The 26,153-nt window shown below is 34.5% G+C and overlaps 1 protein-coding gene across 1 annotated transcript in view; it reads left to right on the top strand.

Annotated features, from left to right (window-relative positions):
• Positions 1 to 26,153, top strand: part of Gpr158 (G protein-coupled receptor 158) — a 390,707-nt gene that overhangs the window by 16,632 nt on the left and 347,922 nt on the right. The window contains exon 3 of the mRNA XM_005320245.5: positions 15,294 to 15,399. Coding sequence (XP_005320302.2) covers positions 15,294 to 15,399 — 106 coding nt within the window. The remainder of the gene's footprint in view (positions 1 to 15,293; positions 15,400 to 26,153) is intronic.

The following is a 26,153-nucleotide window of genomic DNA, read 5'->3' as shown; positions in this document are numbered from 1 at the left end:
TCTTATTAAACAATTTACTTACCAAAAGACAGAACAATTAATACTTGATTTATAAAGGGCTATTTCCTATCCAGATTTCACTTGCTAGGTAAAAAAGTTACTGTTTTATAGCTGATGTCAGAATACAAAAGACTTCTGGATCAAGAGAAAAGGACTTAATTACTGTAGAGTTTCCCAGTTTCACTTCTGCTCATGGGAGTGGTGCAAAGGGCTCGTTATACATACCTGCACATGGAATAGATTTCATTGTAGGAGGTAAATTCTGAATTTAGGGATTCATCATTTTTATAGTAAGCAGAAGAAAGCCGCCTTTTGTCTGGTGGGAGACATTACCTCCTGCAAGTTGCTCACTACAAAACACAATCCTAGAAATGGCCTAACTGGAGAAGTCAGGACTTTTTATCTAGCAAGATCTAGGGAAGTGCCAGGACAGTGCTTTACCCAACAGGTTCCTTGTACTATATAGATTTCTGAGGGTTACTTCTAGACAGATTGTTTGCCTTACTGTGGTTCTATTCCTATCTTTTGTTTTTTCTTTTTAAACAAAATTGTGAGATTTTGAGTATAAGTTTATATGACTACTAGTTTATATGATTCTATTTAAGGAATCATAAAGGTTGGCAGAAAAAGCAGATTTTTTGGGGTGAGTGGGCTTCACTTACAAGACTTACAGATTCAGATAACAATGTAAATGTAAAACATTTCCTAATATTATCTGAATGTCAGCTACTTTTGACATTATTTTACTTACTTAGTCCTTTTAAGCTATGAATAAGACAGCTATATTTTATGCATAGAACTTCAGTAAAGATTAAATGAAATACTGTGTGGTAATCATTTTTTGAAAACTGGAAAGAGCTGAATGATTATGGGAATTTAAAATACAATGTTTTCTACATGTTTATTTAATTGTGCAGAGCAGGATTTATGGAATGTTTATGTTGCTCACTAATCACATAACGTAATATTGGTCAGGTTTAGCAACTATTATTATCTTAATTGATTTTTTACTTTCTGGTATATCAAGATAGCAATGACAATTGTGTATCTTGGTGAATATTCAGGGGTTATTTTTCTTACTTTTGCTTTAATATTAGCAAATGTCATCATTAGAGTTGGGAAAATTTGAAAAAGACAAACTTTATCTCCTAATTACTATTATAATTTTAAGAGGGAGAGAAGCTGGAAAACAGAGCCTCCAAAAGTTAATTGAACAGTAAAGAAATGGTTGTATTCAACAGGCTTTTGCAAAACAGCAAACAAAATTCATATTCGGTATATCCTGTATTGGTATTCACAACATTCTTGTGTCAGCTGTCTCATCATCAGTATTGGTTTTTAGGATATTCTTTTGTCCTATGTGAAACTGTATATGGGTGGTAGAAGTGAGATGTAAAATAGGGAAGTGTTGCAACTGTGTAACATGCTCTGGCAACAAGAATAACCTAACATTTTCCACACAGTGGCCTCTACAGATTGTTAAATTAGCAGATCTAAAACCAACTCTTACTTGAAGTAAACTGCAAATTCATCAGAGGCTGCCTACTTTGGAACTGTTTGAGGAATATGGGGTAGGAGAAAAGATCACTTCTTTTTTTTCTTTGGGCAGCTCTTTTTTTTGTGCATATGAGTAAATTTTGTGGAATGTTGTATTCTGATCTTCTCTGGTCTTCTATTTGAGTTACTACTGTTAACTATTATTAGATTTGTGCATCACTCAAACTCTCCATCTGCTTACTACATTGACCATCCTAAACATCTCAAGTCGTGGCATAATGCCATCACAGAGCTGAAAAGAATACAAAGAATCATGCATTCAGTAATAGTTATTGGACTGACTAAAGTCCACAATACTACATTGATTATTTGCCCTATTTCATTGCTAACACTTAATCTAACATAATCAGTGCTCAAAGCATTATTTTGTGCGAATGAATAAATTCTATCTTTTTTGTTTTTATTACCACTATCTGGTAAAAACAATTTTTATTAATTTTCCTGTTTATTTTTGAACAGTAAATGTTAGTTATTCCCTCATCTATTTTATTAGTGATTAAAAAAGGTGAGAGTTTGGCTCCTTAAAAGGGGGCCTCTATGAAGAGTACACTAAAATTCACAAGTTAATGTTTCACAAAATATGTCAAAGCTAAATGTATCCTATAGCTCATTACACAGTAGGTATGTTAGATATGGAAATGTTAGAATAATAGAAAAACAAAATGTAGAGGGTTTTTTCTTAATTTGTTCTTTTTAGATATATATGAGAGTGTATTTTGACATATTATACATACAGGGAATATAACTTATTCTAAGTAGGATCTCATTCTTCTGGTTGGACACTTGTGGAGTTTTACTGGTGGTGGATTCATATATGAATTTAGGTAAGTTATGTTTGCTTAATTCTTCTGTCTTTGCTAATCCTATCCTTCTTTCCTTTCCTTTCATTCCCCTTTGTCTAATCTGTCCCATTACTTTTTAAAAGATACCCTGTGTTTTGCATCTACACCACTCTATAGCATTGAGCATTACATAAGTAGATACAAACACACACCCTATCTGTAATGTGTGTGCATATAATCAGTTAATTGCTGAATATTCTGGCATGTTGACACTAAAATTGTTTCCGATGAACAGACAAGTAGCTTTTCATAATTAATAGATTTCAAGTTGAACACATAGTTTTGAGTTCATTTTCTGATACATAGGGGTTGTGTTTCAGATAAGTCTTAACCTCTGGGAATCTATTTATTTTTCTGTAAAATGAAGATACTTTATATTACTTAGTTTCTGCAAAGTTCTTTTATAACTGAAAAGTGTTAGATATATGAAGTATTTGTTTATTGTTGACATTATTTATTTTTTTACTTTGATCTTATTCTTCCAAATCCTGTCTGGTATCTAGATCTTTGCTTTGTTCACTCAATGACTTGTGATTCAAGTTTTATTCTACATAATGAGAAAGTCAGTGTGATCCTGAAATAACCCACATATCATCTTATATTCACTAAGTAAGTGGATACAAAGTACTTAAGCACTGTTTTGATTAGCTTTTTTTGCTATTGTGACCAAAAGTCCTGACAAGAACAATTTTTGGAAGAAAAGTTTATTTGGGGGCACATGGTTTCAGTGGTCTAAGTCCATGGATGGCCAACTCCATTCCTCGGAGCCTCAGATGAGGCAGAATGTCATGGTGGAAGTACATGGCAGAGGAAAGTGGCTAGGAACATGGCACCAGGAAATGCAGAGACTAGGCTCAGCTCACAAAGTATATATCCCAAAGGCATGACCCCAATGACCCACCTCCTCCATCCATACCTGACCTGCCTATAGTCACTATTCAGTTAATCCCTAACAGGGAATTAACACACTAATTGGGTTAAAGCTCTTATAACTCAATCATTTTACCTTTAAATCATCTTGCATTGTCCCACACATGAGCTTTTGGGGGACACCTAGTATCTAAACCATAACAAGCACTAAGGTCAAGGTAGATTTGCCTAGTATTTTCTGTTATTAAGGCCTTGGAAGAACTTTTTGTACTTCTTGTACTTTCTGTAGTTATGGACTTGAGCTAAATGATAGCCACACTGGGTGTTTTTGTAAGCAATGCTTTATCAGAATGAGAGGCTTCAAGTGAGGAAGATACCCAAAGACGACTTAAGCTAAAACTTAAAAGTCAATGAAATGTGAATCTGGAATCTTCTAGTTATATGGTAAAAGAAAGGAAATCACTTACATTTTAAAAAAAAATCTTCCCCATGATTCTACCTCATTTTCAACTAGACTATCCTGCAAATAATTTTAGTAATTGTTGTATATCTCATTTTTTTATTCACACAACTTAGTTTTTAAACTCTTATATTTCTACATCTATAACCAGTTCTCTACCTCTGCACAGTCTTTATTATATGCCTCAACTTTCTGAGTGTAAGATTTTCTTTGAAAAATAAACTCAAGAGCAGGATTTCAGGATCATAGGGAGAGGTAAATGTGCTAAATATTAGACTGCTGTTTAGACAGACTGTATGTCTATATACCCTCCAGCAAGGATTCTGTAGCCTTGTATTCCTGTCAACTCTTGGCATTATATAACTTTCTATTTTTTTTTGCCAGTCTAATGAATGTGAAGTGATATCTCATTATTGTTTTAATTTGCATTTCTCTGATTACTAATGACCTTGAGCATCTCTTCATATGCTTGTGGGCCTGTTGGGCTTACTTTTCTGTAATCTGCTTATTTATATCCTTTGCCTATTTTCTGTTCTGATTCCTATATTTTGTCTGGGTTGCAACAGAGCTTGGGGTATTTAAGATAGTTCCCCATCAATTGTAGACATTGCAAAAGCATCGAATCTGTCATCTTTCAGTTAAGTTTGTCCATAATGTCCTCCCTTGTACAGAATTTTAAAATTTCTGATGTTCTTTACTTAATTAAAAATTTGCCTTATGGTTTATGCTTTTGTGTTTCATTTGTGAAATTTTTCAATAGATCATTACAGAAATATTATCTGATGTTATCAACTATTAGCTTCCCCTCACCCAAGTCTTGAGTTTACCTGTGTGCAGTGATATTGGGTGTGGATCCAGTTATTATTTGTACCAATTTAGTGAACTACTTCTTATTACTGTCATCCTATTTTATACACAGAAGTACTTAATATTCATGTTTGTGTCTAAACTTTCTTTTTTTGGTCCCTGGCTTATGTCCACCATGATTGGGTCATATATCTTAATATTTGGTTGGGTAAATTCTCCTTTTTTCTTTTCTAACAGAATTTTAATTAGTTTCACATTAAATTTATAGCTTTGTTTGATGAGAATTGACAATTTTATTATAATCATTTATCCCCTTTGAAAACATGAGATGTTTCATCATTTGTTCAGAGCATCTATTTTGTTCTTCATTTGCATTTTCAGAATTCCTCCATAGAGGTTTTGTGCAGTATTGATTAATTTATGGATTTTGTTGCTTTTTAAAATATATTTTTAGTTATTTTTATTGGTGCTATTGGTGTAGAGAAATTATAATGAATTTCATTCTTTGATCTGCTACCCAACAAACTTACTGAGCTTTCTTATTGTTCTCATATTTGTTAATTTTTTGCTAGGTAAATGGTCACATCCTCTACAAAGAATGATGATTTAATTTCTTCTGATATTTGCCATCTCCTTTCTTTTAATTTGTTTGTTCTTATAGAGTTAGCACTTTTAGTACTCTATTACACAGCATCAATGACATAGTAAGCATTTATGCCTTAAAGGGAACTTCTTAAAGAATAAATTTCTCCTTGGTATAATTTTTCTAGAGGCAAGCATTATCAAAGTTAGAGTTTCCTTGTATTTCTAGTTTGATAATTTAAACAATTTAGATGTTGAATTTTGTATACTGTCTTTTAAAAATGATAAACATTTTTCTCATTTTTTATATTGTGAATTTCATTGACATATTTTCTGGTGGTCTATATATTCCGTTGACTCATGATATATAATTATTTTAGTATATTTTAATATTTATTCAATATTTACTTTAGGATTCTTGAATATGTATGCATTGTTAAAATATGGTTACTTTTTTTTGGTATTGTCATCATCTTGTGGTTTGGAATCAAAATCACATGAAATGGATTAAAAGGTTTCTGTTCTTTTTATTTGTGAAGACTTATGAAAACAGAACTGTTATTTTTAAAAAGTTTGGTAGAATTCATATCCAAAGCCATCTAGGATGGAAGTGATTCTGGGAAGTGATGATTTAAAGTTTTTATGCATATTGTTCTATTCGAGCTTTCTATTCCCTCTTGAAACAAATTTGACTTTTTATATTTTCTATCAATTTATCCCTTTTCTCTAGATTTTTAAGTTTGTTAAAGAACAGGTAACCATGATATTTATTTTACACATTTCCTTTGTATCTTTTCACTGTTTTATTTCCTTACTTTCTGTTTATTTGCACATTTTCTCTATAACTATTCAGGACTCCCTTATTTATATTTTCTTGTATCTAAATTTTTAAAAACTGTTTTGAAATAATTTCAGACTTCAGAAGATTAACAAAGATGTTATGGAAAGTTCCCATATACTCTTCACTCAGTATTTTTTGCAATAAAACATTTTAACCACATAAAATTATCAAAAGTAAGAAATATTAGTACAGCACTATTAACTAAACCACATATTTCATTCAGATTACCCCAGGATTTACATTTATATCCCTTTTCTGTTCCAGGATCCAATGCAGGATACCATGTTATGGACTCAATTGTATTCTCCTTATATGATGAAATCCTAACCTCTACTATCTCAGAATGTGACTGTATTGGGAAATAGCATCTTTAAACAAGTAATAATTAAGTTAAAATTAGGATATTAGGGTGGGACCTATCCCAACAAGATATTATTAAAAAAACTAAGACACAGGCAGGCAGAGGGAAGTCCACATAAAGACAGGGAGAGGACTGCCCTAGACTAACCTTCTGAGGGAGAGGCCTCAGAAGAAACCAACCCTAATGGCACTTTTATGCTAAACATCAAAATGATTGTGAAAAACCAAGTTTTGCTTTTTCACCTAGTCTGAGGTATTATTATGGCACCCTAGAAAATGAATACATTACATTTAGCTGTCAAATTTCCTTAGTTTCTTCTAATCAATTTCTCAGGCTTTCCGATAAATTTCTTATCAACCATGTGTTGACATTATTTGAAGAATATTAGGTGTTTTGTTCAATGTTCCCAATTTGTATTTGTCTTATAGTTTATGATTAGACTGAGTATATGAACTTCTCAAAAATACAATAAATAGGACTCAGTCTTTTCATTGCATCATATCATAGTTCATGGCATCGTATGCTTTATTATTGGTGATGTGATCTTTGATCTGTTGGTTGAATAGTTTTTGCCAGATTTTTCCACTCTACAGTTACTAATTTTCCTTGACCATACTTTATTCATTACAAATGAGTCATTAAATTAAGCCCATACTCCAGGTGGGGGTAGAGTGAAGTAACTTCTTCCTGGAAGGTGAAAGTCTTTTAGACATGCTAAAATCACTGCAGTAATAAATGTTTGGGGGATACTTTTGAAGTTATTGCTGTTTCTACTTAAAATTTTCCCCACTAGTATTAGCATTTGTTGGCAGGTCTTGCCAGCAGCAATTATTACTATGGTGTTCTAATGATTTTCTATTTCCCTCATTCATTCAACATTTATCAACTGAAATTCTTCTGCAAGAAAGTTTCCCTTTCTTCCTCATTTAATCATTGATTTATGAGTATGGATATATGGGTATTTTTTTTGTGTGTTATAGTCCAGTTTTGTCATTATTTTGTTCCAGCTTCTGAAAGAGGGAACTCATTTAGGTTGACTTCTTTGTCCTTCTGATGTGTCTCTTCTACCTGTTTTACATACATTCTCAATCTTTGTTTTTTCTTTGTATTTCCTCACTTTCTTCTTCTTGAATTAAACATTTAGGGTTTTCTTAAAAAATTTGTTCCCTGATAAATATACAGTATTTACAACAACAAATTCCTTCTCTTGTCAATGTTACACAAAATTTTTGCATGCAGAGTTTTCAGCATCATTCAGTCCTTAAAATAATTTCAATTAAGTGTAATGTACAAATATTTTTATTTTCCAAACAAACAAAATGTATTTAAGCTATCCTTTTAAGAAACTCAATTCATAATTTAATGCACTGTAAGTAAAAGATATTATATGACATTGATTTTTATGTAATTTGAGGTTTCCTTTGCAATATAATTTGTTTTACTTTTGATAAATATTTGGTAAATGTTCTGTGAATGTGCTAACAAAGTGCTTTGTGAATGATATGATGAGATTCATATATGACTAGCAAATTAAGTGCACTGATTATAATATTTAAATACTTGCTGCATTTGTTCTTTTTGTTTGATCTATTCATTTCTCAGAGTATGTCAAAATTTCTAATTACAATTATTAAAATATTTCTTAAGTTAGGGCAACTGTTGATAAATACTCCCTACCCTCACACATGCACGTACTTATATGCTGTTGATGACTATCTTTCCTTGACCCACTGTTTCTTCCCCAGCATAGTAAATTTCCAGTTACCTATTTCCATGCAAGAAATTCTTGCAAAACAATGACATAAAACAAGCATTTTATTTTCTTACAATGCTGTGGGTTACAAATATGGGAAGGGATTAACTTGGATAGTTTGTTTTAGTTGTATATAACCATATATATATATATATATATATATATATCTACATCTGTATATGTATATCAGTGCATATTTCTATCTATATGGGGTGGCAGATACTGGAGGATCCACTCCTAAGATTGCTTTTTCCCTGATGTATTGGGCAACTAGACTGGGATATTTGGAATGGTGGATATGTGGGCACTGCTTGGTAAATCTTTCTCTCCACACAGTCACTCCATCTAGCATCTTAGTCTTCCTCACAGCAGAATAACATCAGGATACCTGCCCTTCTTAAATGTAAAATACACTCTGTCCACCAGTCTCATGCTACTGTGGCATTGACTTGATGTCAGAACCTACCCATCTAAAGGAGGTCCATGTGAGGATCAAGTTCCATGTATATGGTTCCTTGAGTATAGTACCTCTTAATGTGAAAGCCTATAGACAAACATTATTTGTCCCCTTTCTTCCCCTCCACACCCAACACAGAATGTGGTAAAAGGATAGGATAGCAAAAATAGAACTCCAGGTCAAAAACCAGGGAAAGAAGATACAATTATCAGTTACCAGTCCCTGGCAATTCTGAAATCCATTTGAGTACTTATCACCAATTTCTTTATCAGGACCTACTTCTGCTTCTTAGGAGTACTTCTTTGAAGATCCTGGTTTTGTCCTTTGAGTGTTTTAATCTATCCACTGATTTCATAGTCCCATCCTTTGGTGGTTCTTTGCTTTGAAGCCATTGTATATTTTGAAAATATTTTGCTAGGAGAAAAATGAAGATAAGGAATAGTTTTATATTCTAATCTAGCAGTCCAGAATTTTTATAGTTTTTCTAAATTTTGCTAAAAAACTAAACAGCTCCATAGTAGAATTATTCACAATAGCCAAAAGGTAAAAGAAACCAGGATGTCCATCCATAGATGAATGGATAAACAAAAATGTAGCATATACATATGATGGACTATTACTCAACCTTAACAAGGAAGGAAATTCTGACACACATTATAATACGATGATGGGACAGTATAGTAAGTGAAATATGCCAGTCATGAAAATATAAGTAACAAAAAAATCACACATAAATGAGGTACAGTATGAAAATTCATAGAGACAGAAAATAGAATGGTGACTCTAAGCAGTAGGCAGGGTTAGAGAATAAGCAGTTGTTGCAATGGGAATAGAGTTTCAACTTTGCAAGATGAAAAGAGTTGCTGCTGCACAACATGAATGTACTTAATATTACTGAACTCTACACTTAAAAATTATTAATATGGTAAATTTTATGTACATTTTACCTCAATTTTTAAAAAACTGAAATAACAAAAATGGGACAGGTCTTTCTTTAGTTCGTATTTTTCATTTTGTATTTTATAGGCAGCTAGAAAGAGCTAGGAAGTACTCTGCATTTGCCTAGAAACTTCCTCAGTCAGCTCTGTAAATTCATTTGTTCCCAGGTGACAGTTTGCCAAATTTTCCACTTATTATGTAACAAAGGTCCCCTTCTGTCTCCAGAACGTTGTCTTCATTGTTCAAGACTTACTAATAGATTTCTACTTTCATTAATCATAGCTGAGGCCCTTTAAGCTTTTTCCTCTGTATGGTCCCAAAGCTAGTGCAACACATTTTAAGTTTTTTTTTTTTTTAAATGGGAGCAACCCAAATCCAGGTACCAGATTCTGTTCTATTTATTGTTAGAAGTGAATGACTGATGGCAGCTGGTCTAGCAGCACTTGTTTTCATCAACTGTATTTCAGCATAACTTTTGCCCTGGTATTCCATCAGTGTTGACTGAATGGACTGTTACTACCAAATTTATTTTTTGAAGAACTGGAACAAGGAATTACCATCTGAGGTATCCTGGGAAAGAAGGAAAAGCAGAATCTCAAAGCTTTCCTTCAGATTATCCATTATCTCTTCATCTTTTCATAGACTGTAGTTAAAGACATTTTCAGTTTGCTTAGATTTTCTTTCTCTCTTTTTGGTCATTGTTATTTTACTTACTCCTTGCTTCTCTTTAGCATCTGATGTTTTCTCCAATGTTAATTTAGGTAGTGGGCTGACTTAGGAGCTGAGGGAAAAATGTAAAAAAAAAAATAAAAAAACTATGGTGGCATACACCTGTAATCCCAGCTACTCAGCAAATTGAGGCAGGAAGATTGCAAGTTGGAAGCCAGCCATGGCAACTTAGACTCTATCTCAAATTAAAAAAAAGTGCAGTTGTAGAGTGTTTGTCTAGCATGCATGAGGTGCTAGTACTGCAAAAAAGATGTGGACTATGGAAATTTTAGTCTAGGGTGGAAGCAATAGACTAAAATAATAAAGTGTGCTAAGTGATCTGAAGAAGGGAAACTGTATTCTGGGATAAAGGAAAGTGGCTTCTAAATTAGACTTGGAGTTCATCAAGGGCTTTAAAAAAGGACTAAAGAGAAGATAAAATGTCAAGCATGGTTTAGGCAAAGGGACGCCAGTTATAAAGCCATCTTTAAAGGAATGGATTTTGTGAGAGCATGAATTCTTTTGGATTCCAAATGTAATTCTGAATTATCTAGAACAAAAAATGTATGCATGAGTGATCAGAGTAGTCAGAAGTAGGAGCCCAATAACGTTAGACTGAGGAGCTTGGATTTTTAAAAAAAATTTGTAATTATTCTTTTTAGTTATATATGACAATACAATGTAATTTGATATATTATGCATACATGAAGTACAATTTCCCATTCTTGTGGTTTAACATATTGTGGAGTTACACTGGTCATGATTCTTATATGAACATAGGAAAGTTATTTCTGATTTGTTTTACTGTCTTTCCTGTTTCCATTCCTCCTCCCTCCCCTTCATTCTCCTTTGTCTAATCCAATGAACATCTATTCTTACCCCCTCCCTCCTTATTGTGTATTAGCATCTGCATATCAGAGAGAAGGTTTGGCCTTTGGTTTTTTTTGAGATTGGCTTTTTCACTTAGCATAATATTCTCCAGTTCCATCCATTTCCCAGCAAGTACCATAATTCTTCTTTATGGTTTAAGAATATTCCATTTTGTATATATACCACATTTTTCTTTATCTATTCATCTGTTGAAGGGTGCCTAGGTTGGTTTGGATTTTATTCTTTAGGAAAGTGAGAATATTGATCTTGAGCAGAAAAAGTGCAGGATCAGATTTACAGCTTGCAAAAATTACACAGATAGCAGTGTAGAATATTTAAGCTATAGTTTATGATATGGGAACCTTGAATGGAAACCTTCTGAAATCCTGGAATAGGCACTAGTAATGAATTTTGTAGTCAATTGTTTTTGTAAAATTTGCAGATTTAACCACTATGTCTTTTTCTACTGTATTATGTCTCCATTATACTTTCATTAGATTGTGGGCATTTCTGGAAACCCACTAATGGGTAGTGCAGGATTATTTAGTCTGGATTTATTAATAGCTTAAAGTAGCCTGCAGACACTTCTGTGTAATAGGTAAATTGTTGGTGCCATTCAGGTATATGCTTGGCTACTGTTAATACTGTGACTGCTCAGGAGTTCTAACACAATGATGAAGAGTCAAAGGTCATATTGTGATACAAATATATCCAGCCATTCTTTCTGAAGGAAAGACCCTGTATGGAATAAAATTTGGAATCTACAAATGGTAATTTTCAACTGGTGCAACAGCAGACAGAACCAAATTGCTATATTAAAAACGTTAGTCCTGTGAGAGATGAAGGTCTGAATCCAGGCAGAGGGTGTGGAAAATGAGCAGAGGGTGAAAACCACAAGGCAGTCCAATTGAAGGTGCGTGGCTGCTATTCTCAGTGAGAAAGAACATTAGAGGAATCACAGAGGCTTGTAGGTTTCCTGCATCTGATAGACAAAGGAAAGGAACATGATGGGCCACAGCACAGGATGGGCACCCAGGTACTTGGGGAACACCATCTGTTATATTTCGCATTCCCTGGGGGCCACTTACCAGGGTTTTTTTTTTTTTTTCAGTCCTTGCTTTCTGTACAAGACGCTCCCGACCAGCAGCACTTGTGGGCCCTGAAAGCTTCCCAGCCTCCTGGCTCACCGGATGTGGGAGCAGCTCACCGGATGTGGGAGCAGCACTTCCGCCCCAGTGGCGCAGGCCCCCAGGGACACAGGGCGCGGGCATGGGCGCCAGGCTCTCAGCCAGGCTTCCCAACCAGTCCTCATCTAAACCTGTGCCTGGGCCTGAGGGCTTTTAAGTGTTTGGGGCTCATCCTCCTTTTTGCTAAATAGTCTTCCGCAGGAAGAGAGTTTTCTTACTTAATCCCCCAAACCGTGCTTCCTCCACAGGAAGTCTGCTGCGCCTTCCCCAGGGCTTTTTGGTCTCCAGGCTCCAAGGCGAGGTGCTAATGATGAGTCAGCACTGATTTCCCAGATGGTAAAACGCAAGGCTCATTACCTCTGGTGGTTTGCACAAGGCAAGGGCAAGAGTGCTTCAGGAGTTGGGTTTAAAGTCTGCGGTGACCTTTTGGTTTTCATATATGAATTTGGAATTGAAGGAGAAAGCTCCCAGGAATTAAGATACCTATTTTTGAAGCCAGTTTTCTCCAGGAGAGAGACTAGAATCATTACAGCCTCTTGAAATCCCGGTTCTAGAGAGCTTATTTCCACTATCTTGTGGCCAGGCTCTGCCACTGTTAAGGATGTTAGAGGAAAACTTGACTTCATTATTGCTAACAGTTGTGGTACAAATAGAAATGCAAATTTTGATTTGTTTACTAATTACAAATACTTTCTGAACATGATATTCAAAAGAATAATACCCAAAATGTGGTGGACAGTAGTGGTTCAGTGGAAAATTTAATGACAGTGGTAATTGAGAGTGAATATGAACCCCTGAAGTTATCCCCTGAACAACATGGTTAGAAATGTCATCTCATCAAGCCTTTTTCTGAACACCTATTTTTAAAAAATTTAACCTGTGTTTCTACTCCCTTCCTATTTACCTGTTTAAAATTTTCCCACCCTGTAGTACCATTTCTTCTGTAACACGTGGTATAATTTACTCATTTGTTACAGTCAACATTTGTTATCTGTCTATCCCATACTAGAACTAAGCTCTGTGAATGTGATAGCTTTACATAGTTCCTGGAATTTAGCACCCATTTTCCATTATATTTTGATATTTAAAGTGTCATGCTTTTTGATGTTGCTTCAGGGCTGAACCTATTGTTTTATTTATTTATTTTTAAAAAATATTTATTTTTTTAAGTGTAGATGGACATAACACAATGCCGTTATTTTTATGTGGTGCTAAGGATCAAACCGGGTTCGCCCATGCTAGGCAAGCGCTCTCTCACTGAGCCACAATCCCAGCCTGACCTATTGTTTTATATTTGTGTCCTTCATTGCGTATTGTAGTCACAAATAGTAAATATTTGTTGAAAGAGGGAAGGATTGAAGTAGATGAAAATATTAGGTTACTGGGAATCCAGTTATTTGTCACATGAACATTTGTTTTATAATGTTATGGTCCACAGCAATAATGTTTTGCAAACTGGAGTAGGATGTTATGAAAGATTTGCGTATAATTTCTGAGTTTTTATTTTACTGTTCATCTGAAAAATTAAATACACTCTGGGTTATCTAGATGCCAAAAACTGGCAGGAGGTTTTAGTATCCTTTGTTTTAGTGTCTATTTTGGACATGTTAAAACTAGTGCTTTCTCACAAGTTAAAGAACATAAGAAAAAAGTGAATGATTTATTCACCATAACTGAAGCCCAAATGACAGTAAGCGTCTCTGTTGGTAAATTTCCCAGTAGTTTAAAAGGAGAAAAGAAATGAAAGAAATGAAGCACAAGATATAAAACAGAAGTTACATGTTCTTATTTTGAAAGGGGATTTAGTATTAGCAAAACACCACCAATTTTCTTAATATTTTAATTTAATTAATATTAAATTTAAACTAAGTTTATTTTTTGTTAGCTTTATATACATACATTTGTAATTTTTGTTTTTTTATGGCTATAAGAGCTAAAAATGAGAAATTTGAGCCTCTTTGTTTTATATATTTAATATAAAAATATTTCAAATTGGTTTTAGACCTTTAACATATATTTTTATATATCAGTTTTTAGTGGGATGTTTATTCTTTACTCAAGTTTGTGAAGATCTGCATTATAAAGTAAAAGATTTTAGGAACCAGAGTACAGAATGTTTATTTCAATAAAGTCTAGGTGTGACAATTCCAGGTAGGACAGATATTTCTGCAGCAGCTCTGTTAGTGGTACTTGTGGTACTAAAAAATATAAGGGACCTGGCGCTGTGACTCAGCGGTATTGCACTTGCCTGGCATGTGTGAGGCACTGGGTTTGATTCTCAGCACTGTGTATAAATGAATAAAACAAAGATCTGTCAACAATTAAAAAATATTTTAAAAAATATAAGGGAGGAATATTAGGAAAATGTAGAGAACTGCTTGAAGAAAATAGAGGAATTTTAGATAAACTTGAGACTTTTTGTAATTTAGCTTTTAGCTCTGAATTTGTGGGTTCTCTTTCTGACTCTTCAAATGACTCAGTGAAGTGTAGTCTTCATTTTTGTGAATCTCTATGCTTGGTGTAGGATATTGGGAGCCCTAAAGAATTGTTTAAAGTCATTGTGATAGAAGATCAGAGGAACGAAAAGCTTAATTTTATGATATTGTCCTCCCCGTTAATTCTTTCAATCTCTCTGTCCTGGGTCTTACAATGGAAAATAGGAATTGAAAGAAATGAGATGAGGGTGTAAGTGTGATTTACTTTAATGAGAGAGCTTTTTTATTTTTTATTTTTTGAGCAGGTGTTTCTGAGTCAAGGTTTCTACCATGTTCAGAATAATTGACAGTCAAGTCAATTAGCACTTACTTACTGAGTACAATGTTAAGTGTTAGGCATTATATGAGAAACCAAAGAAGGAACAATACAGGGTTCTTGCCTTTGGGACCTAGGTAGAATTAATTTTGATTTATTGTTTGTCTTTATTTGGTACACTTTAGTTAAATTTGAGTGGGCAGTTTGAAATATTTTAGTAGATTTTGCTGATTTTTCTGATTTTCAAAGAGTTTGGAGTTGTTAAGGGCTCAAATGAATTTGGTCATTTTGTCTTTTTCTGGTTTTAGGGGTGTCATGAAAGTTGATATAAATCTTCAGAAAGTGGACATTGACCAGTGTTCAAGTGATGGCTGGTTTTCAGGAACTCACAAATGCCACCTGAACAATTCAGAGGTAAGAATATGAAAGTAAAATTCTCTTAAATTAGAACTGAAAAATGTATTACATTTGTATGTGTTGTATTTGTGTGAGTCAATGAACAAAAGGCATCCAACTGAGGAAAAAAATCTACGCTGATCTCAGTATTGTCAAGTGAGCTGAAAGATGGAGAGAAAATAAGTTTGTGCAGAGTAACCTTTCACTTGGGTATTCTCTAAAGAGAAAAGCCCAAAGTAAGATTATGCCTGAAGTTTGATGTTAGTTAAAGCCTATCCTTTTCTTCAAAATGGGTTGGAAATTGAAAAGAACCATGAGGAGAGAAAACACTCCCAGGAATATCAACCATATATGTACATTTTTATGGAATATAATGCTTATTGAGACATAGATGATATTCATTCAGATACACTGCCATCTGCTACAAAGCAATAGAAAAGATATGGCAGGGCAAAAAAAAAAAAAGGAGAAAACTATATGCAGGAACCCAGAAAGGGGTGTATATTTGTATGTGTTTTTCTAGTTTTTAAAAAAATCCTTTCCATACTTGATTCAATGAGATTCTGGTTGATAAGGAACAGAGATAAGGATTCTGGAAACGTGACTGTTATTTACCTTAAGTTTAGAGAAGAAATGTGATGGCATACTAATGATTTCATTTTCAATAATTTATCTGTAATATACAAATACGCTATGAAACAAGTGTATAATAAAGTTTCTGATCTTAAATATTTGTACTATTCCAATATTGATCCCATGAATTTGTGAGGAAAGTCAGCTTGACTCATTTAAAATAGGATATTTCCACAAATGTGGTAATTACATCTTTAATTTGATTTTTTGCCGTTTGTGAATTATATTTGTATATAGTACATAGTGTGGTTTTAAGGTAAGAAATTTTAAATTGGAAGGAAATTTATCATGAAGAACTTATACCTTAAATCGGTCACATTTCCACCATATCCCTCTGATCCCCTTCAACTTCCTCAATATCCCACATAGCCCCACTTCTCCTGCATCTCCACACACCTCTATATAACCAACATTATACTTGCCTCCCCCCACCTATGACCAATTGGGACTCAATGATATATGTGAGTGTCTTGTTAACTCACAAAAATTAAGATCTCTTTTTGCCTCTTTTCCCTATTATTTTTCTTGTGGTTTTGAACATTTTTTGAGCCCCCAATTTCATCTGGGTGATTCTGGCATTTCTAAAGACATGAATTTCAATCATTAATTTGGTGAATATTATTGGTCTGATTGATTATTGTCTCCATGCCAAGGGCATATAGACACTTAAGCATGGTCTTTAGCCAGAGTGAATGTTTTGCTGCTGAGTCTCAATTTGTGGATATTGATCTGTATGTACTCATTTCTGTATAACCTTGTTTTAGTGGTGCTCTTGGGTGATCCAATAAGTGGTCAATCTACAAACAGGGAGACAGTTACTTTTTTTTTTTTGATGATTGCCCTTCCTTGTAATGATTTTAGTATGGTTTAGGTGTCTTCATAGCACACTTATTTATTTGACTAGATGGTCTTTTTCAAGAACCTCTTTCTGTTTTTTGGAAATTGATTTATTTTCATTGCATCAGGAATATTAATTTTTTAGGTTCTGTGCATTTTCAAAATAAAATATTATCCTCTTCCTTATTAGTAAAGATTAGATTGAAATATGTACATTTTAGGATTATTTATGGGAGTATTGTATTTATTTTATTCCTATTAGAAAACTGGAAATGTATATCCTACAAGACAATTGACAGTTCAGTTAATTTTACTTGAAAATGTTGGAGGAAGAGGTTCAGTTATCCAAAAGTAATATCAAAACACTGGATCTCCTGAATGTACATTTTGACTTGGAATCTGCATCTTCCATCCTTTTTCCTTGCCCAGATACCGACATTGTATTAGGGGATTTTTGTGTCCTGGAATGAGCCTATGAGGTCTTTGTGGGATGTTATACCTTACACAGGACTGTCATGGAATTCTTCACACCATTTTATTGTTGCCATTGGGCTTCTCTAAGGTCCTGTAGTTGGTGCTAATTACTCTAGGCACCTGCAACAGCTCCATGTCTCATCCTCCATCAAGTTACCAGGTATAGACTTTCACTTCCTTTCCTGGACTGATATGAATCAGATTAGAAGCTGACTTTTCTTGACATTTTTACTTCTCTTGACATTTTTGGGAAAACCAAAGAAAATTCTCTTTCTGGAGCATTTATGTGTGTGTGTGTGTGTGTGTGTGTGTGTGTGTGTGTGTGTGTGTGTGTATGTGTTGGGTACTAGGGATTGAACTTGGGGCCACTCAACCAACTGAGTCACATCCCCAACCCTATTTTGTATTTTTGTTTAGAGGTCTCACTGAGTTGCTTAGTGTCTTCCTTTCTGCTGAGGCTGACTTTGCATTTACAGTCCTCCTGTCTCAGCCTCCTGAGCTGCTGGGATGATAGGAATGTGCCACTGTGCCCAGCTGGAGCATTTTTCATTAGCTTTGACTCTCCTTTGTCCTCCTAATCTGCTGTTATCAACATCATGGATCACTATGTGAATTGGTCTATTTGGGGAAGTACTTAACATGATTTCACATTTTAGGAAACAGGGTTCTGTCTTTATGACTGTCTGTATCATTAGACATAGATGCATCTGTCATGGTGCACAGTGGGTTGTATATCTTGCCAATGTTTAACATTCTTCTCTTGTAAGTAATAGAAGAACTCACGAATTTCAGAGTTTTAAGTGAGGTTGAGCTTTTCGTTTTTCATTTTTAATTTTCTCTTCAGTGTTGACTATTCAGCTTCCACAGTATGTTTAGCTAGTCTGATACTGGAAATAAATAAGAGGGACCTAATGACAAAAGGCCCAGGCATGGAATGGTTTGTGAAAAAATTATTTCTCAATGACTGTAGATAGGTACAAGTTCTTGGAGGACATAAGTTGGTCTTTTTTTTTTTTTTTTTTGTACTGGAGGATTGAACTCAAAGGTGCTGCTCTACATCCCCAGCCATTTTTATTTTTCTTTTTGAGGAGATGTCTCACTTAGTTGCTTAGGGCTTGCTACTTTACTGAGGTTGGCCTGGAACTTAATGATCCTTCTGCCTCATTCTCCCTAGGAGTTGGGATATTAGGCATGCACTAAGTGTACCTGACAGTGTTTTTGGAAGGACATATTAAAACAATATCTGAACCAGGACTCTGAACTGGATTTCAGGATTGCACTGACTTGGCTGTCTTCACAGTTATGAAGCTTTAGATCACTGCAACTAGACTTGATTGCATTTTCAGTATCCACTTAATTCCTAATCTATTTTCATATCAGTGTTTGAGTACATAAAATCATCTACTACAGAATAGTTTATTAAAAACATAAAATTAATTGTATTAATTTTTATTTTAGAGATTTTCTTTTGCTTTTTCTCCACTATAATAAATCATTATTTGAAGTAGAAAATATTAGGATAATGGCCTTGAAGCTTGATAATCATATTTCTAAAGTAAAAATGCTTTCATCACATCTGGTCTGTGTATATTTAAATTTATACAGTATATGCATCTTATATTTATAAATTAGAAAAAATAAGGTTGGCATAAAGATAAAATATTTTAATGTAAATTATATTATTTTGTAAAAATAATGTCTTTAACAGCAAAATTATTGACTCATACTTTTTGCAAATCTTTTAACAAGAATGTTATAATTGTGTGTTATTATTTTTGAAAGTCTCAGTTTAACACTTATTAATGCAGTTATTCAAAGGTTTCTAACTTCAGTGTATTTTTATACTTAGATTTAATATCTGTCATAGTTGAAAAGATGCCTCACAAGCACATATCAATCTAGACTAAAGGAACAAATTATTTACTGTGTTTGCTAAATTATAATGTTATTTTTTTCAGTTTTATCTACCAGTTTTGCAAATATTTCTGCACATAGCTGGCCATTTTTTTTGTCTTATCTGATACTAATTTGTCTCTGCTAACTAATTGGAAACTGGGTGTTTTAATATTTTGAAGGAATAGGTTAAATATTATCTGAATCATTTTATGTGGAATATTAAAAAAAACTGATTAGGGAATTTTATTTTCAAGTTTAAGCCATAGGACACTGAATATTTATAGATTTTGGCAACATAACACTGGAAACATTTTCAAAAGTCTCACTTTACTAGACTTTCTCATGTATTGTTAAAATGTTACTTTTACTTTGAAGGAATGGTTTATGTGCTTTTTGAAAACGTCTTGTACATAGACACTATTGACAATTACTTATCATCACAGATGAGATCAGCAAATTTAGAACATTTGCCTTTTAGTAAGGCATGATACATGACCAATATTTAAGCTCAAAGACAAGCACTTTGAGATAATCAGACAATATTTGTGTGGGAAGATTATATGGGTCATGAAGAATTGTAAATATTGCACAATTCAAAGTAATATACTCTGTAAATCTGTCTAAATGGCCAAGTATAGATTGTAATAATTGAAATTTGAAAGCAAAACAGAAGAACCAAGTAACAGCTGTCAGTATTTCCTTCTTGAAACTTCCAATTTTTCTTTAGGATATCTCAAGTATTTTATCAGGTTTGTGTCATCTGAAGTATGGACTCAGGGCATTTATGTTAATCCAAGTCTCAAATATTAGCAAAGTTTACCTGATTTATTTTTGCTTTAAATAAAATTTAAACATAAACAGGAATTCTATTATTTTCTTCTTACACGCCAATTATCATCTTAAGTATTCTTGCTTTGAAAACTATTTTTTGAGGTTATCATATTCACTGTTCTACCCAGAATCCCTGGAATAGTTGTGTTGTCAACTCAGTCATTATCTTTATATTGTGTTTTTAAATTGCTTTTATTTTTTAAATACATGACAGCGAAATGCATCACAATTCTTATTACACATATAGAATACAATTTTTCATATCTCTGTTTTTGTATATAAAGTATGTTGACACCAATTCATGTCTTCTTCCATGTACTTTGGATAATGATGCCCATCACATTCCACCATCATTGCTAACCCCCTGCCTCCTCCCTTTCCTTCCCACCCTTCTGCCCTATCTAGAGTTCATCTGTTCCTCCCATGCTCCCTCTGTCTACCCCACTATGAGTCAGTCACCTTATATCAGAGAAAACATTTGCCATTTGGTTTTTTGGGATTGGCTAACTTCACTTAGCATTATCTTTTCCAACTGCATCAGTTTTCCTGCAAATGCCATGATTTTATTCTCTTTTATTGCTGAGTAATATTGCATTGTATATATATGCCACATTTTAATCCGTTCATCTACTGAAGGGCATCTAGATTAGTTCCACATTTTAGTTATTGTGAATTGTGCTGCTATAAACATTGATGTGGCTGTGTCCCTGTAGTATGCTGTTTTTAAGTCTTTTGGGTATTGACCGAGGAGAGGGATAGCTGGGTCAAATGGTGGTTCCATTCCAAGTTTTCCAAGGAATCTACATACTGCTTTCCATATTGGCTGCACCAAGGCCGGGATGCCCTCTTTCATCATTTCTATTTAACATATTTCTTGAAACACTGACCAGAGCAATTAGACAGACTATTTGTTGATGATCTTTATATTGTTTTAAAAGATTTCCCTCCTATCTCTTCTTTCCTATGGAATATGTTGAGTAAGAATCTATTTTAGACTAACTTTTAAAAAGTGTTTCCCCCTCATTTTTAGATTGGTGCATTATAGTTGTACATATTGATGGGATTTATTTTTATATATTCATACATGCATATGATATAGCAACATAATTTGGCCATTTCCCTCCTGGCTCCTTACCTTCCACCTCTTACCCCTTCGTCCCCTTCCTCTGCTGAACTCCCTTTCATTTTTAGGCTATTCACCCCCACCTTTGTTTCCCTTTTTCTTCTCTAGCTTCTGCACATGAGAGAAAACCTTCTGAATTTGACTTATTTCACTTAACATGATAGTCTCTAGTTCCATCCATTGTCCTCCAAGTACCATAGTTTCATTTTTCTTTATGACTGAATAAAACTTCATTGTGTACATAGGTCACATTTACTTTCCATTTATCCATTGATGGACACCCAGGCTGGTTCCATAGTTTGGCTATTGTGAATTCTCCTGCTCCAAATATGGGTATGCATGTATCACTGTAGTTAGATGACTTTAATTCTTTAGGATAAGTACTGAGAAGTGTTATAGCAGGGTCGTATGATGGTTTCATGTCTTTTAAGTAGCCTCCATACTGATTTCCATAGTGGTTTTACTAATTTATAGTCCCACCAACAGTGTAAAAATTAAACTAACTTTTATTAGATATAAGTTAATGAATATCTAAAGATCCATTTAAAAATATTAGAAGGTAAGAAAGGATATCATTTAGCATATGAGAAGAATTTAAAGTTCTAAAGAAAGCAGCTGTTAAATCTTTCACTTTTGAAACTCTTACATTCAGAATATAGCTTACTCATTTGACCACAGCAGAGTTTATATTACTTTCCTAAAGATCTTTTATTTTTCTGATTTAGTGAAAATTACTTATACATAGCTATGTGTTAGCTCTTCTCTTGTGTCTTTGATCTCACCATTGCTATTTTCTCTTAGAAATGTGCTGCAGTCCGGCTGCAGCAAAATAACTGGGGGATGACGAACAACTTGTGTACATTGATACAGCAGGAATAGGAGCTGTTTATTGTAGGACAGGAGGGGTATATATACATTACACACAGCTTATCTTAATTTACATAAACTAGATACAGCAGTCAACCAATGAGGAATCTTCACACTTAATGGCTTGCTGGCGTTACTTCACAAACCACTCCCTCTGGCAAAATGCCAGGCGCCATCTTGACTTGTTTACAGACCCTAACATTTCCCCCTTTTGTTTAATTTAAATAACAAGTATGTGGCTTAGGGACCGTGCTTGTACCAGCCCAACATATTCAGTCATACTTGTAGATATACACAAACACCATGAATAATCTGCTTCAAGCAGAAGGGGAGGATACAAAATGCCATGATACCAAGCCAATCGATGGCTCCAAGTAAGAAGCCTTTGGAAAAATTATACCAGCAATGATACCGTTAGCAAAGATACCGAGTTACAATTTGTTGTAGAGTACAGTTTGTTGTCTCAGTCCAGGTAAAGCAGTGTCTCAATAGATTAACTCACAGTCCAGGTAAATCACAGTCCAGGTAAGTTCTGCAGGCAGTTAGCTTGATCTGAAGTCTCGTCCGGTTCTCAGCAACACTGAAAATTCTTCCACCTTTGTCTTCACAGGCACTGGGACGAAGGCAGGAACTCTGGCAATGATGTTAAAGAAAATCCTGTAGTATTTCACTAAGAAACCAATCTTCTGAACAATTTAGTACATTATCTCAAGGTTTTTTACATTTGAAATAGGCCTTAATAGTGCTCATATGCTTGGTGCTTAATTAAACAGAAGGGGGGAGATGCTAAGAGCCATAGCTGAGTTGGGATGACGCATGGCATTTTTGCCAGAAGTAGTGGTTGAGAGGTGATGACAGCCAGTCCTTTCGGAGTTCCTGGAGTCCCCTCGAGTTCCAGTTGAGCTCTCGCGGGGAATCCTGGGAATCCTGGAGAGTTCCGATTGGTTGGGGAAGTGCTGGAGGAGGGATATTTCCGGTTGCTGGTTCCTGGAAGAGCAGCATGGTGTTCGGGAGGATTCCCGGGGAGCGTGTGTGGAGTGTGCTGGTGGAGTTCAGAAATAAAGTTTGTTCCTGCTTCAGTGGCTCGTGATTTGTGCCCAGCCAGACTGTGGCAGAAATGATTTATTTTCTCTGGGGTAGTACAAAAGTAGTGCTAAGAGGAAAGTTTATAGCACCAAGTTCCAACATAAAAAAGATATTAAATAAGTAATCTCAAGTTATACTTCAAGGCCCTAGAAAAAAGATGAAGAAATTAGTACTATTATACTAGAAGATAGGAAATATTTAAAATTAGAACTGAAATTAATGAAATTGAGAAAAAATGTTACAAAGGATCAATAAAACAGAGAGTTGATCCTTTGAAAAGATTAATAAGTTTGATAAACCCTTAGCCAAACTTACCAAAAGAATGAAATGATCCAAATTAACAAAATTAGAGATGAAAAAGAAAATATCACCACAGATACTACTGAAATTTAAAGGGTCAGAAGAAACTATTTTGACAAGTTGACAAATTTCTAGATACTTGTGACCTACCCAGATTGAATGATGATATAGAAAGCTTAGGACAATTTCAAGTGATTAAATTGAAACAGTTATTAAAAACCTTTCAAGAAGAAAATCCTGAGACCAGGTGGATTCTCAGCTGAGTTCTACCAGATCTTTAAAGTAGAGAATGCCAATACTTCTTGAATTTTTCCATGAAATAGAAAAGGAGGGACATTGCCAAATTCATTCTGTGAAGCCAGTATTTCCCTGATATTGAAACCAGACAATGACACATTAAGGAAAGAAAACTTCAGGCCAATATCTCTGATTAACATAGATGCAAAAATTTTAATAAAATAATGGTTAATTGCATTCAGAAACACAGAAGACAGTGCACCATGATCAAGTGGGCTTCATTCCAGGGATGCAAGGTGGTTTTTAACTTACTCAAGTCAAAAAATGTAATTCATCACATAAATAGAATTAAGCACAGGAAATCACATGATTGTCTCAACAGATACAGAAAAGCATTTTACAGAGTCCAGCACCCATTCATGTTCAAAGCATTAGAGAAACTAGGGATAGAAGGAACTTACCTCAACATCATAAAATCTGTATGCAAAAACCAGGGCCAATATCATACTGAATGAAGAAAACTGAAGCCATTTCCTCAAAAAAAAAAAAAAAAAAGGAACAAGACAAGAATGTCAACTCTTACTATTCCTAGTCAACATGCTTATTGAAACTCTAGCCAGAGCAATCAGGCAAGAGAAGAAATTAAAGGGATACAAATAGGAAAAAAAGAAATCAAATAATCTTTGTTGCTGATGACATGATTCTTTATTTAGACGACCCCTCCCCGCTAAAAAAAATACTTTTAGAGCTGATAAACAAATTTAGCAAAATCACAGGATACAAGATCAACATACATAAATCAGTAAATTTCTTATGCTCTAATATTAATCGAATATGCTCAAAAAAGAACTTAGGAAAGCTATCCCATTCACAATAACCTAAAAAAAATTTAGGAATAATTCTAACCAAGGAGGTAAAAGGCCACAGCAATGAAAATTATAGAACACTGAAGAAAGAAAGAAGAACTTAGAAGGTAGAGAGACCTTCCATGTTCTTAGTTAGGCAAAATTAACATCAGAATGTCCACACTACTGAAAACATTATACAGATTTATTGCAGTCACCATCAAAATACCAATTACATTCTTCACAGAAGTAGAATAAAAAATTATTTGGAAGAGAAAGAGATCCAGAATAGCCAAAACATTCCTGAGCAAGAAGAGGAATGCTGGAAGCATCACAATACTGGACCTCAAATTATACTATAGAGTTATATAGTAAAAAGCAAAACAACAACAAAAAAAACCAGCACGGAATTGCCACTGATAAAAATACTGAGGTGCCATAAGAAATTAAGCATGCTCAGAAGTGGGTGGGCAAGGCAAACTGTACTTCTGCCAGAAAGTGTGTTACCAAGCCTGGCTAGCAAATGCACCTGAGTGGGCAGTCACCTGCTTTTATACCTAACACACCACTCCCCCTTGACCTGATGGGAGGAGCTTGGGATTACACTCTACATGATTAGCTAATTTAAAATTGGGGTGGGCAAAGGGAAGGGCTATACTTAAAATGGCTACAATTGGATCTGATATCCCAATAAAGATTAAATACTATATTATGACAATGGACCACCAAACTTTATATTTCTTACAAGTTTCCACCTTTTTTTTTTTTACCTTTTGGTTTCATTTTTATTTTTGTTTGTGTACCCTTTGGTATTGCCATTTATCCTAGATGTATTACTTTTTGAGGTGGGAATTACCATGGTAATGAGTTTTTCCCTTTTTAGCAGTTTAGATAGCCATGCTAGTGATTAGGAACAGTTAGTAAGGTCCTTCCCAGCTGGGTTGAAGCTTGTATTCTTTTAGGTCTTGATTGAAATCAAGTTGCCATGGTGGAAGTGATGAATTGCAAACTCCAGAAGAGGAGTCTGAGCAGCAGTTAATAATAATCATATCAGCAAAAGTAAAGAAGCACAGTTAGGCCTTAAGTTGACTCAGGAAAAAAAACTTGTGACTCTGATAGAACTTTTTGTGATATTTATTAGGCACTTCTGTATAAAACCTATTCCTTTATGACCTCCCAGGTTTTGCTTTTTGGAGGACTGACACAAATGTACATCTCAAGTAAAGGAACCATTGTCTTTATCTTTTAAATGTCCATATGTGGCTGTGCATTTGTTATACTCTCTTGATATGTGTTTAAGACCAAGTTGGTCAAAATTGAGTTTTTTTCTATCTACTGTTAGAGTCAGCTGATATTTGTTAGGGATAATCTTGTGAACTTATAAAAAGCCTCTTGACTCCTTCAGATTTTACTCTACCAGTTGTGCCATCTGCCAGTATGGGTCAGAAACTTGCTGACCACAGTTGGCTTCCCTTGGAAGCTTCAGGGACATTTCCCTCTCCAATGACCCTCCTCTTTGCAAATGTACACTGGTTGGCTTCCTGTTCTCAAGAGTCCTCTTGATCCCCCTGTTGGGAGGTCAGGTGACTCACCAGAGTTGCCAGGCCCTTAGAGAAGTCCCATTATTCTCTGATTATTGGCTG

The sequence above is a fragment of the Ictidomys tridecemlineatus genome, chromosome 10 (assembly GCF_052094955.1).
Source record: "Ictidomys tridecemlineatus isolate mIctTri1 chromosome 10, mIctTri1.hap1, whole genome shotgun sequence".
Classification (NCBI taxonomy): Eukaryota; Metazoa; Chordata; class Mammalia; order Rodentia; family Sciuridae; genus Ictidomys; species Ictidomys tridecemlineatus.
Note: the sequence above shows the minus strand (reverse complement) of the source record. Positions and strands in the feature narration are given on the sequence as shown.